The following is a 14,562-nucleotide window of genomic DNA, read 5'->3' on the forward strand; positions in this document are numbered from 1 at the left end:
TGACAAAAGATTATTTTCTTGTGTTTGGGTGAGCGGTCCTTCAGGTGGAACCGCGTCTCTCTTAGTGTGTTGCTTGGGTGGTTTTCTTTGGTGCTCTCTCTTTGTCGACCTGTTTCCTCATTAGTGTTTGCTTCCTGGGACTGTGTCTCATCTTGTTTCTTCTCTTCCCCTGCGGTCTTCTTTTCCATTTGGGGTCCTGGAGTCGTCCAATGGCAGCACTGAAGGAAAAAACAAACAAACACTAAACAAATGAATGAAACTGTTGAGTCACTCTTGATTCGACCATGATGAGGAGTGCCTCATATGTCCATCCTGCACTGTGGTGCTTGTTACCGTTGACTCCACTGTTGGTCTTAGGTGGGCGCAGACAGACATATGAACCTCATTAACATGCTTCCTACATCCTTTTCTTCCCCTGCCAGAGAGGGGCTTCACTGTGAGGGCTTAACATGTGGGAGGATCAGGCTTTCCCCCCCCAGATCACCCCTCTCTGACAGATACCCTGACCAGAGTCAGTACACAGTCCAAATCAGATCTGATCAGATGACATCACATCAAATCAATTGAAATCAAAGAGGATCCAATCAAAAACTGTAAGTAAATAAGTGAAAAGAATGAAATACAAATTTGTTTTCCTGAGAGTGTTTCCCTGGAGGTTCACCTCACAGCCCCCACAGCTGCCTGTCTCTCCTTAATGAGGACCCTCAGATTCCTCGTCCTCTTCAGGTCAGGGACAGCTGCCACCAGCGGGGGGCTTGGGTTCATTCATTCAAGCAGTGGAGTGGGCTGGCTCAGGAAGGACAGCTTGAGAGCGACAGGATGGACAAGAGGAAAAACTAGAGGAGGTAGGTGAAGAACTGGAAAAATTAGTTTTTACGGGCTCATTTCTTGGAGAATTATTCCTTAAAATCAAATTTAAAAATGTCCACTGCTGTTTATATCTTGATAGTTATCTGAATGGCTTCACAAAGGTATTTTTCCTCATCAACACAATTTACACTCACTAATCTAAATGATTAAATTTAGATGAAACATTATCAACAACGACAAACATCAATTATCAAAAACACATTCAGCTTAAAAATGAGATTTTGTAATGTCATGCCAATGAAGCACATTAAAATTTGAAAGAAAGAAGAGATTATAGGATTTCACCTGTAAAATAACAATAGCTGGAGATGAGGGAACAAATTAGGAATGGAATGGAAATTAAATAAATTTTATTTCGAAATAAGAAGAAAATAAAGTCTCCTCATTGTCATCAACAGCTCCGCGATTACACTGGATGTCACAGCATCCGAACACAAGCTTGTGACTGTGGCTTTTTGGTGGGAGCGACAGTAACACAAAGAGGCCACTAGATGGTGCTGTCGTCCAGATAACATGCTGTCTGGGCTTTGTGGTTGACCGTCAGACTCATCCCGTCAAGTTAACCAAGCCATACCGATTTATCTCTCTTATTAACAGCTTTTCTTTTCTTTTCTTTTCTTTTCTTTTCTTTTCTTTTCTTTTCTTTTCTTTTCTTTTCTTTTCTTTTCTTTTCAATAAAATGTGTGTAAAATTCCTCTTTTACAACATAATCTAAAAAAATATTTCTCAACAACTGAGTGTCTTTGAATGATAAAGTGAGCCTGTTTTTGGCTTTGGATTCTACACATCTGATGAAGATATCTTTCAAAGAACACATATGGCACCTACTTGGAGCATGCAGTGCATCTAAAATATGACTTATTTGAGTGGTTAGTCCCTCTTGTGCCACAGACCACAAGCAAGACAGTAGATGGAAAAACATTCAGCGGTGCCACTATTGTTGGGTCTAAAATCCAGAATGTGAGTGTCGACATAGCGGACCATCTGTCTTTACTGATAATAAAAACAGACCCAGTCATTTGTTTGTGTTTGTGTGAAGCGATGAGCAGCCTCACTGTTAAGATAAATAAAAGGACAGGCCGGAGCTAAGTGGCTAAAGTGCTACCACCTGTCTATCTTGAATGATTTTTAAAATAATTTCACAATCCATTGGTTCATTTACACTGTTTACTCATGAGATTTTCTTAATGTCTTGTTTTTTATTTAATATTAAACTCTTTGGGGCCGTGAATATGTGCTTTGAGTGACAGGCACTGACAATTAAGTCCAAGGGCCAATGAACAGCTCAGCAGCTCGTGCAGTCAGTGTGGCTGCAGGTAGAAACTCCATTCCATCAGTGGTGGATGAGTGTGTGTGTGCTCCTCCTGTTCGCAGCTCGTTGCTTTCGACGATGCTCCGCTCTCACAGCATGGCCGTTTTTAATAGTCTCCTCATCAAACGTATCCGCATCCTGATTGTTGTGCTCCCCGCCTCCAGACTGCAAATAAATTTCCCTGCGGAATCCCTTTTGCAGCCTTTCTTGCAGTTTTATGTGACTTTGATGGTTAACTTACAGATTGCCCGCCGGATCACACGGCCATCCTTTTTTTGTGTGCTCAGATTGTGTAACAGACAGCAGGGACATGCGTCTGTCTCAGCTCCACAGCTCCCGTTTGGCAATTTCCCTGTTGTCCTCTGATATAATGTTAAAGTGGGGGCGGCAGCAATGCTTAAAGACTGGGCTCTGACCAAAAGGGGTGTGAGTTGTCAGTTTGAGGCCCTGCTGGCAGAGTCTGTAGAAGTAGAAGTGAATCATATCACATTCCTCAAGACACACCATTGGCTACTGGTTGTACTGGGCAGCTCTCAGGTGTGAAAGTTTCTAACTGAAGTAAAAATCTTCCTGAGAACAAACAGGCCAGAACAGGGCATACAGAGGACAGCAGCGTCTCAGGAAGTGAATCACCAGAGCAGCACAGACCATCCTTCGTTCATGTTACGTAAAATGCTTCGTTGAGTTCGTATCGTCACTGTGGACGCAGGAAAATGGCTTTAAGGAGCTCTATCGAACAGTTCTCCTACACACACACACACACACACACACACACATTTTGGCTCCACAGTCAGTAATAGTCAGGTGGGTTCAAATCTCAGTGGCTAAAATATGTTGAAAAATAAGCAAACATGACTGACTATTAGGGAATTTCTGTAAATAATAGCGATGAAAAAGCTTAAATAGACACCAGCTTTTTCATTCATGATGATGATGACGTTCAGTCTACTGGTGGGACAACCCAGAATGCTTCGTTTAAAACTGCATGGAGTCAAATGCCTAGAATGAGGCATTTATACTCAGTTGCAACCTCCTGAGCTCATGTAGAGTTGCCTCCCCTAATGGCCGCTGCATGCTGGCTCCATTAGACTGTACTAAAATGAATGAGAAAATTTTCTTCAACATAAAATGTAAAGGCGATGAACGCCTTCCACAAGGACTTACGATCTAAATCAAAAGACTCTTTAAACCTGCAGGAGCTGATTTTTGGCCACTTGGAAGCAGATGAAACAAGCTTTAAACAAAACACTGACATGCTTTCACCCTCTTACACTGACGTGATGAACTTGTAAGCAACAGTTTTCACATCCAGCAGAGAGATAATGCTCATTTGGAGTCATGTTTCTGAACACCTGATGAATGTACCATCGAACGGTCACCAGATGGGTTAGAGCTTCTTTGGGTTTATCACTATGTGCGACCCTTTTCATATTCAAGTGGTCGTGTGATGCATTGTTGATATAAACAGATTGATTATAGATGCTTTCAGGGGATATATTAATTGGTGTATTCTGCTTTTATTCTGGTGGTTTTCACTTCCACTTACCACCTCATTTCTTCTCACACAACTGTTGCCAAACTTTGCTTTTACTTTATTATAGACCTACATTGATTACATGACTCTGTGGCCTTCCATCAAATCACCTGTAGTCACATTGTAGACTTTCCTGCTTTTAGAGCAACTCTGAATCCAAAGAGCTTTAAATGAGGCATGCACAGGCCACACACTGAGACACTAGATGCAGCCTGAAGTCCCAAACTTGACATCTCCAGCCTGCTGAGCGTCTGCAGCTCTGTGCCCAGAAAGAGCTCTGAATGTGGGGAGCCTATTGGACACTTGAGTGATGCAGCCTTGAATGTGAAAGTGTCTGTGGAGGAAAACGTAAAGCTTCCATGTGTGAGCTGTCACACAAATCCAAAGTCTGAATCAGCACCAACACAAAGCTGCGCCTTTAAAAGAAAAATACACCCTAAAATACAATTTACTTTTCATCTCTACCACGCTGCACAGATTAGTTTTTAATGGTATGGATTGGACCCAGTCCCTCTTTAGGATGAACACTCAAGTGTCAAATTGCACTGAAGGGATCAAAGACAGATCCTGGAACAGTTAATTAGAAAATATTTTTGAGACTGTCAGCTGCTGTGACCATGGGCACTGAGTCCAATCTGGAAGAAAAAAACCCCCCCAAAACTCAAACCAAACCAGTTTTTCCTAATGATTGGCACATTAGTGTCACATCATCATTCTTCCCCCCCTGCTGTGATAGACTTGCCGGTACTGACTGGAAAAGCAAATGACCGTTTCCATTTTAGGGTGGATTTTCCTTATAAACGCACGGAAACAACCATGCCTCCACGCGTACCCAACATCACAATACGAGCGAGGGAGGAGAGAGAGCTGTTTACATCGTGAAGCAGACCTCAGATATCCAGTGAACCAGCTGCACCACCGGGACAGCAGCTGTCTCTCTTTACAGCCACTTTCTGTCAAAGCGTTGCCATTTTACGCTTTACGCACAGTCATGATTTTGACGCACAGGTGAACTTCTTTGCCTCAACGCGCCTCGAGCAGAACTCCGGAAGGGAAAAGTGTTGGAAGACTGAAAGAAAAAGCCAGCTCGTCTATTTCTCCCTCTCCTCCTCGGCCTCTTTTTAATCTTAATTGCGCGGAGCTGAGCAGGTGATCAGAGCCATGTCCAGGAAGAAGGCAGTGAAAGGCAAAGGGAGCTCCAAGAGCCCCAAGGCGTCGCCGAGCAGCGGCGGCGGGAGGACGGGGAGAGGGCTGGCCGCCGCTGCCGCTCCGTCCTCCGGACTGGTTTATCCCAGCAGACCGTCCCTGAGCAACAGCGGAGAGTTTTATGACATCGCCTTCAAGGTGAGCCCAGAGTTCAACGAGAGATTCTGTGAACATGTTTTCAGTTAAGCAATCAGCTAGGAAGTGACCACAGGTGCGAGGTTTGAGGAAGCCCATTAAGTCACCTTTAAAACTGAGGGGTCCCTGATTGGTCTTGGTGTTCTGCGTGTCGAGCTGAATTCAAAGAAAGCGAAATGATTTGCACTGGAAAGCATCATCAGCATCACTTGTGTGTTCAAAATAAAATGAAGGTGTGTTCGGTTTGGTGTTCTTCTTTGTTCCTTGAAGGTGAGTATGGAGACTCACCATCGCCAAGAAAAGAAAAACATATAGCACAGATAAAAAGGTAGAAGGACTGTAAAAATAAAGCTGTTCTGTTTTGCGTTAGTGTTTTATAATTTTGAATTTTTCACAGTTTTGACTCTTATTTGACTTATTTCATCATTTTAATTATCTAATTCATCTCATAACTTTGGCTTAGATATGAGTTGTGAGTGAATTCATCTTTTTTTTTTTTTTTCCTTATCTTGGCAGAAATGGGCTTCCATAGCTGTGCCTGTCTGGTGCCGGTGGCTGTAGAATATGTGGATATGTGCTGGATGTCACACCTCTCTGAGCAGGGCTGCTGGAAAAGTTCATTTCATTGTTATTTCCCACAGAGAGCACAGTCCAAAAATGCATGATAGATAGTTTTATCCTTATCGGAAAATGTATCCTCAGCTGTGTAATGTCATCATGTTTCATCCCCAGACTCCTCTCACACAGAGGAAATACATTAAGGTGTATCCACTACTCGGTTACCTGCGAATGCTGAAGTTTAGGAAGCAGCAGGAGCGTTAAGTGGTGTGCAGCACAGCTCCAGCCCAGTGCAATAATACCAAAGAGATGGTGAGGAGGGGTTTCTATTATGCATGAGATCAATTACCAGCAGCGCTGAGGAGGCTTTTTGTTTAGCAGTAGGCATAATGACAAAACATCTGGCTTCTACTACACACCCCAAAATGCATCAGCCGCTTTCTGTTACCAAACCTCCATGTTAGAAACATCAGAAGTAAAAGTAATTCGAATGACTCCCATTTTAAAGTCACTCTGAGCTTGTTTGTCACCTACAAAAGACACACAATGTCTCTGCAGGAATGTTAGGTGTTAACAGGAAAACACATCCAGTCCTCACTGACGGTCGATGAATCGTTTCAGTCTTTTCAAATGTGCTCTGCTGTGTGTTATGTAACATTTAATATTGAATGTTTTTCTTTAGTCTTTGGGCTTTTGTTTCAACAAAAAAAGGCATTTCAAGACGTCACCCTGGGCTTTCGTAGACTAAATGGCTAATCCTTTTAAAACAAACTAATCAATAGGTGCATCGATATTGAAAAACGATCATTTAATTGCAGCCCTGCTGTCTGTATTGAACATACAATATAATTAAGGAAGAGTGAAATGGAGATGATGATAATAATGATCTGCATTGAGCATATGTAAGTTTGCATTTTCATCATGTGGGCTGGCTGCTGGTGTCAATTTTGCATCCTGAATAACAACTGTTGCTATGACAGGCCGGCCAAAATCACTGCTCTGTGCTCAACGGTTCAGTGGCACAGACACACTGAACTTTCATATCAGAGTATAGAATTGACATGTGCAGCACAGTGCATGGCTGCAACGCAAACATATCGAAAGGCACAAAAGTGAGCCGAGTTTTTGTGTTGATGGGAAGAAAGGAAAGAAACACGCTCCTGGTCCCACCTCTCTCTCTGTCCCATTGGTCTGTACAATCTGCTCTCTCCCACTGGAGTGAGTGTAACGCTCTGTTTCCTCTCTAGATGGGAGTTTGGGGAGTGCGCATGTCTGTGTGTGTGTTGCCTTAAACTTGTGTATTTGTAGATAAGTTTTCAGCTGCACACACACACAAGGCTTGACTTGTGTCATCCGAGCCTGCGCTCCTTCTGTGTGTGTCTCAGGTGATGCTGGTGGGGGATTCAGGTGTTGGAAAGACCTGTCTGCTGGTTCGCTTCAAAGATGGAGCCTTTCTAGCCGGAAGCTTCATCTCCACTGTGGGCATCGACTTCAGGGTGAGCACACACACACACACACACACACACACACACACACACACACACACACACACACACACACACACACACACACACACACACACACAATCAGAGGAAAAGTGTTCAAAGTACAGAATTAAGGTGTTGTTGTTCATCGTTGCTGCTCCAGCCAACTTTATGGCTCTAGGTTGCAGCTTAAGAAACAGAAACTTGGACAGCCTTTGCTGACCATTCACAAGGTGCTGACACGCACATCTCCAAAATCTGAGCAACACGTAGCATGCACCTGCTTGTCAGGCGAGCTGATTGGTTGATCCAGCTTTCTGCTGTCTCTGCCATCAGGGTGAAATTGATTTCTGTTTCCTGATTTGTTCAGTGTTGTCTTTTCTTTACATTGTTGTTTGCTCAACGTGACACTGCTTCCTGGAGGACACGTGCATTGTGACCCCAGGCAACACAAGTATAAAAGAACACACACACTCAAGGATATGACAGAATGACACCTGAACGTTTGCTTATGTGTAACGCGGAGCAGCATAACTCTAGCTTCACTCTGAGAGCATTCAGTACCAGCTCCCACACAGTGGGGAAACACTGCACAGTGAATGTGCCATTTATTTCTGATGGAAGCTGTAACTCCACAATATTTAGTTATTGAAATGCTCTCTTTCCTTCATAGTTTACTGCTGTATGTAGTAAGCTGGTTAGCCAGACATGCTAACATTTGCAGTTTTGTTAGAGCAGATGACAGTTTATTACTCTTACTACAGCCCTGCCATGTCGCCTTCATGGCCTGCCTGACCTTTTCCTTGGAAGGAAGCTAAAGAGATACTTTTGGGTTTTTTGCACCACGCTTACTGTAATGTGACGCATTCAGGCCAAGAGGGCGACTGGGCATGATGGGTGCTTTCATACACTGAAAAGATGGAAGCATCCATCCATCCATTTTCTATACCCGATTACCCCTTTCGGGGTTGCGGGGGGGCTGTAGCCTATCCCAGCTGTCATTGGGCGAAGGGCGGGGTACACCCTGAACCAGTCGCCAGTCAATTGCAGGGCAACATATACAGACAAACAACCATTCATGCTCACACTCACACCTACGGACAATTTAGAGTCACCAATCAACCTAATGAGCATGTTTTTGGTCTGTGGGAGGAAGCCAGGTGCCGGGAAGAACATGCAAACCTCACACAGAAAGGCGCTGCCCAACCCGGGGATCGAACCAGCGACCTTCTTGCTGTAAGGCACGCGCCACCATGCCACCCTAAGATGGAAGCCGTTTCCGTAAAAGAATGTCATGCAGCTGTAACAGCTGAGCTCCAAACGCTGATGTGCCAGCTCTCGTTCATGGTCTCAGGGCTGTAAGACGAGGTGACTAGCAAGGTGTTTAAACCCCGACGGGATACAGCACGTTTGAACTGAATTACACTAAATTAAAAAGGTAATTTAAAGTGAGGATATTTATTGACGGGCTAATCCTTTTTTTACTGCTAATGGCTAACCCATTTTCTGCCTATTGTGCCCTGGGGGAAATTAGAGATGAGGGTTCCAGTGGCAGTGAAAAACAGCCACACTTTAAGTGTCACCGCAGTGGACGAGAAGCAGTGACCCTTTCACTCTTTTACTGCCTTATTGCTCCCCTAAGCAAGACCCCTGTAACTGCGGAATCTGACACGGCTGTTTGGAAAACTCTTCCCCTCGGAGGCATTTTCAGCCCTGTTTCACTGATGCTGTCATCCACAGCGAGTTACAGTGGAACAACACCAGAAAGAGGTTATATTCCAGTACATTAAGCCAATAGCAAGAAGGAGAACAAGAGCTGAAAACACATTGTTGCAGCCCAGCAGGATTTCTGACGATGTGTGTTGACACCGCTAGCGCAAATAGGAAGCGCCGCGGCATTACCACACTGCATATAAAACATGCAATATCATTTGCCGTCTAATAATTCAGCCTCTTAGGCAACATACCAGTTAACATTAGAGGTAAAAGTACACTCGACAGGATATACCAAGCAAGGGAGCCGCTCTCCTGCGGCAATAACAGGACCGTGTTGTGTTTTGGACTAAAGAAAAGCGAGCAGTCTTTTCAAAGGAAGTACCACAGGCAAGAGAGGTAAAAATAGAAAAAAGGCCTTACATCTGCATTCATGGACCAAAGTCTGTGCAGACCTCAGCGGGGACAATTGGTCGTTATCTCTTCCATAAACAAACAGAATAAAGAGCGTGCACATCCAAAAACTTTTGCAGCATCTGGATCAAAAGGCTTTGTTTGCCTCTCAATGTGTAGACGCTTTGTTTCTGCCTTTGTTAGAGTAAAGGTTGACAGTGTGAGCACGTTGAAAATGCACTGGAAGCACCCGTTTTCTTTGTCTTTTTCTGTACAGGTAGTCATTATTTACTTTAGCAGACTGATCACATCAGCACTCACAAACACACATTTGTACTTCCATATCTGTGAGAACTCTTTGATATAATGCGTTCACTAGTGTCTTAGCCTTTATGGATACACATAGGTAAAGGTTGGAGAAAGGGTAGTTGACATTCTGGGTATCACACTTCTGGGTTATTCACCATCCTGCTGACAGTTGGATGAGAAGATTGATACCACTCTCACGACTGTATGCTAATCCTCAAACTAGAACAAGAGGCTGTTAGCTTAGCACAAAAAGCTAGCTTGGCTTGATCAAAATAGGTAACGAAGGTAAGACAGCCGGCCTAGCAGCATCTCTAAAGCTCACTCATGCACATTATATCTGCCGTTTACAACAAAGGAGGTAGCAAAATCTTTAAACAGTCCTTTTTAACTTCCTTTTTTGGAAAGAAATCTATACTGTCCTTAATTTCAAGGTCTAAATATCAAGTAGATTGTCAAAAATATAGACACACACACATACAAGAGCGTGCACACACACATACATTCAATCTCACTGTGCTTGCTCAGTCTCAGTCTCTACTTTGTTAGTTTTTTGTTGTCTAGATTTATTTAAAGAGTTTTATTATTAGCAGCTTGAATATCTGGGCTGTTGAGACTGAAAAAGTGTGCTCTTGCACTCTTTTGAAATCGGTCTGCTTCGTCAGCTTTCTTATGTGATCATAGACCTGAAAATAACCTGCATGGTTAACCCTTCAGCACGCACTTTGTTTTGTAATAATAATTTTGGAGAATGGTGTTAGAGAGCTGGAGCTAGTTCTCCTCTGCTGAAGGCTTGTGTAGTGGATGTTACATGATACGGTTCTATTTTTAAATAGCACGAGCCTCTTCTCTACGCTCCTCTACGCTTGGTCTGTCTCACGGTCCGTTACATACCTTGAGAGAGACTGTTTGATGGAAACGTTGACAAGCGGCATTCAACTAAAAATCACCGTCACAGTGTGTGACTTCTCATCATTGCACGAGAAGCCCGGCTACATTAGTTTTGTGGAGTTGATTTGAAAAGGCTTGAATGTGCAGGCCATGGCGTCTGTGCTCCCTGAGCTTTAATGAGAACACTCGGTGCCACGCCGTTGTTCCGTCGATGCATTGTTCTTTTTTCCCCGCTCGTATTCCTTGAAGACCCACAGAATACACCAAGAAAGAAATGTCAGGGTCAGAGCCAATATTCGTTTTTGTTTGTATGTTTGCTCAGTGTATGCTAAAACATTACAAATAACTACTGGGGACAGTTATCTACCGGGGCCACGTGCATGGTTTGGGTTTCACGGGTATATGACCGGAGGGCAAATATCCCAAAAGCTCAGTGAAAATCTTTTAGATCACACTGTTCAGTGATATTTGAAGAAATGTACTTCATTTTTGGCAGCAGATTTGCAGCTTGCAGCTGACAGACTGCAGCAGAGGTTATCTTGAATCGAACTCTGAGCTTGATTGAAATGGAAGTCTTTTCATCTGAGTTCAATGTTGATATAGATGATAAAGTCAACATCAAGAAAAGCCAATTTGTGGCGAATTTGTTGCTTTAAGTGTAACCTTTGTTTTGTTAAAGTGAAGGACGGACAGCTCCGTTCGCTCTTATGTTGTGAAGTTACGTGGTCTTTAGTTTTTTATGTACCTCTTTGAGACTGTGGGCAGTGTGAAAGGCAGTTCTGACGAGATAAAATCATGTCAGCAGGGGAGCAAAACAAGCTTGTTATCACGCACATCGGGAAAATTACCCAATTGTTCAGCTCTGAAGGCAAGAAACATCCTGATGTGATGTTTCTCGCAGTGCGAATACGGGGTCAGACGTATGCCTTTGTGCTCATCTGGCACCTGATTTAATTTAAATAGCAGCACTGAGGAGACACTGGGACAGGAATGCCTGGCAGTGCAGCAGTGAGTGTGGGTTAAAGCAAAACCTTAACTTCATCCTGCTTTTTACCATTTATTAATATTTGTCCTGACAGGATGAAATGAGTCAGGAATCAAGCTTCAAACACTGCTCTCAGACAGCCTGTTCCAGGGAGAAGTTTATTGGGACTGCTGATGAGATTTGTCTTGTCCCACGTTGTTACAATAGCAGGGTGTATTTCTGCTTGTCTTTCTGACTGTCCATGATGTGTGTGTGTGTATGTGTTTGTGTATATGTGTGCACATTTAGCGTGCGCTATCTCTCATTTCCATAGTACGGCTTTTTCTCTCCCTTTCACCACCTATTCACTCAGCTTGAAATGATGAAGCACAGCAGCAGACCAGTTAATCATTAAACAAACGGCGGCACAGCTCGCACTGACACAGATGGTTTTGTGTGTGTGTGTGTGTGTGTGTGTGTGTGTGTGTGTGTGTGTGTGTGTGTGTGTGTGTGTGTGTGTGTGTGTGTGTGTGTGTGTGTGTGTGTGTGTGTGTGTGTGTGTGTGTGTGTGTGTGTGTGTGTGTGTGTGCGCGTGTGTGTGTGTGTTTGTGTTTGTGTGTGGCCTGGAAGGAGCAACAGTCTGCCAGAGAATGACAGGAGCATTATACTGACCACGCTCACTTCTGCTAAGGACCATGTGACACAGTTTACATATATGTGCTTTTTATTTAGTTTTTTTGGTCTGCCGGATTGAGTCTTGTTTACCTTCATCTTTATTTCAATTTCAGAGTTAAAGGTGCAACATGTTGATTTCAGATGTACACAAACTCTACATGTATAGATTGCATAAAAATTGCAACTTAATATCAGGAAGAAGCTGCTGTTTTCCAGAGCAAATGGAGCTTTAGTTCTCAAAATTCACACTGATGGCAGATGGCACTCCCAACATATGTATCCTCTTCACTAACCACTAACTAAAATGGACCAACTGTGTAACAAGAAAGCGATATGAGCTCTGGGTTTGCATCAGGCTCATCAAACTGCAGATATGGCTGCTCCTAAATTACTCACCTAAATTGTTCTGTGAGAAATCTGAGATGAGGTACTCAGCCTCTATTGTGCATTATACTTTGTGAGCCACAAGGTTATATTTGGAGAGAAATATGCTGTTTTGCTTCTTGGCAGCAAACCGGAAGAAGAAGCTGCTCCTCCCGAGCAAATGGAGCTAAAGCTTTCAGAGTTTGTGGTGATGGTGGAGGGAAGGATGCTGGAGAATCACTTAGAAGAGTGTGCACATTCTCTCATTAAAGATGAGGAGAAAACTCTAAACTTTGCAACAGGGAAGCAGTTTGGACAAGCTCTCAGAACATGTGGTAATGGCCATTGGTAGGTAGAAATCACTGAAGACAAAAAGTGCATTCATTTCTGCGTTAGTATCCTGGTTTTGAGCCTGATCCTGTTTTTCTATTACATTCAAGATATGGCATTTACATGAAACTTGAAAAGTATTCTTAGCCCATTATATACGATTATCACAGTATCCAGGTGTCTGATCACCTGCCTGCAGCAGTGTCTTGATCTCTCACCATCTCATCTGCTATGAGATGGTTTCAGAAAACTTTAAAAGCCTGAGGAATCCTGGTTTCTATCCGAGTGCTCCAGGCAGTATATCTAGAAGCTGTTGACATGCACTGAACATAATCAGGTACTCCAAAAACCCAATCACAACCAGGAAGTGAGCATGTAAGCACATTCAAAGAGCAAACTCTTAACTTTGCATCAGAAAAGTAACACGAATCCCTTTTTGCACGACTGCACAAAGTCAGATTTGGAGGAAAAAAGACGATGCTTTACAGCACAAATCGGAAAGAGAGCTCTGTCCCTCCTGAGCAACTTTCCAAAGCTCTGGAAGTTTGCTCATTAGGTTTTTGGCGACGGAACGTGGTGGAAGAAGTGAGAGGATGATCACAGCAAAATCCTTTTTAGCCTTTTAAATCCTCTTTGCTAAAGATGAAGAGAAAACTCTCTGCTTTGCACCTGGAAGTGATCATGTATGACTGAACGAAACCACGCTTGGTCACCAGGTTGTGCAGGAGGTTCATCAACTGCAGACGGAGAAAACCTGTGGTAGGGAAGTGAGCCACAGAGTTCGATTCTGGAGAACAGCCCTCCTCTATCGCTTGGGCATATGAACCTGAGAGAAGCTGCCGTTCTTCCACAGCAAACAAAGCTGACGTGAGCGGAGTTCACAGTGGTGAAGGCAGATGGCGGAAGGAGTGACGGGATAATAAAGAACTCACATTCAACATGTTTATCGTCTTCGGTGAAGACAAAGGGGGAAAGCGCTTTGCGACAGGCTGCTCTGGAAGTGAACAGAAAGTGTCCCATTTCTGTCTCACTGAAATTGATTCCTGGAAATATTTCGGCAGGAAACAGGCCATGAATAATTTTAGGTTTACAACGCTGAATGAACTGTAGTCGTTTATCAAGCAGCACTGAATTCAGTTGCCTTTTGTTGTCATCATCCAAACTGTTCCCCATAACTCCTTGATGGCTGCTGGCACCCGTAGCTTCTCAGTGATGGTTGTAAGACTAAATATTGCATCAAGCTTGTGAGATTTACACCTGATTTACAAGAGTAGGAAGCAACAGTTTTCATGGGAAATGTTTTCTTTAGAGCTGGCAGCACGACTGGTGTGAGATAGATGCTACATGTTCTGGCCGTGGTCCCAGTAATTAAATCGGTTAATTAGATCTGTCTAAGTGATATCTTTGGTATGTGCACTCTGCTTACGCTTGATGCACGCTAGAGGATTTAGAAATCTTAACTGATGTTAAGAAGCGAGGGAGACCACAAACATAACGACAGATTTAACTGATTTTTAATACTTTAATTGAAAGAACACTTACACCAGACAAGACGCTGGACCACACACTAGGCATGAGTGGCGATTCCAGGCGCATGGGATCACACAGAAACGTGACCTTAGAAGAAAAAAGGAAACGGACTGTTGTCATCAGCTTGTTGCCGTTGTGTCTTCTATATTTTGAAGTGAAACAAAAGAAGAGAAAAAGCTGTGGATGAAGTCATGGCTGGGAAGATTGACATTGCTCATACATTCTGCAGTGCGAGCTGCAGGTGAACGTCCGGTTGGTGACGCTTCCCGGTCGGCTACGCTCTTATTGGATATTGCAG

The 14,562-nt window shown here is 43.5% G+C and overlaps 1 protein-coding gene across 1 annotated transcript in view; it reads left to right on the forward strand.

The window, feature by feature from the left end:
* Positions 1 to 4,558: 4,558 nt before the first annotated feature.
* Positions 4,559 to 14,562, forward strand: part of LOC139350240 (ras-related protein Rab-26) — a 79,684-nt gene continuing 69,680 nt past the window's right edge. The window contains exons 1-2 of the mRNA XM_070991495.1: positions 4,559 to 5,060; positions 7,001 to 7,111. Of these exons, the coding sequence (XP_070847596.1) occupies positions 4,878 to 5,060; positions 7,001 to 7,111 (294 nt within the window). The 5' untranslated portion in view covers positions 4,559 to 4,877. The remainder of the gene's footprint in view (positions 5,061 to 7,000; positions 7,112 to 14,562) is intronic.

The sequence above is a fragment of the Chaetodon trifascialis genome, chromosome 21 (genome assembly GCF_039877785.1).
Source record: "Chaetodon trifascialis isolate fChaTrf1 chromosome 21, fChaTrf1.hap1, whole genome shotgun sequence".
In the NCBI taxonomy this organism is placed as follows: Eukaryota; Metazoa; Chordata; class Actinopteri; order Chaetodontiformes; family Chaetodontidae; genus Chaetodon; species Chaetodon trifascialis.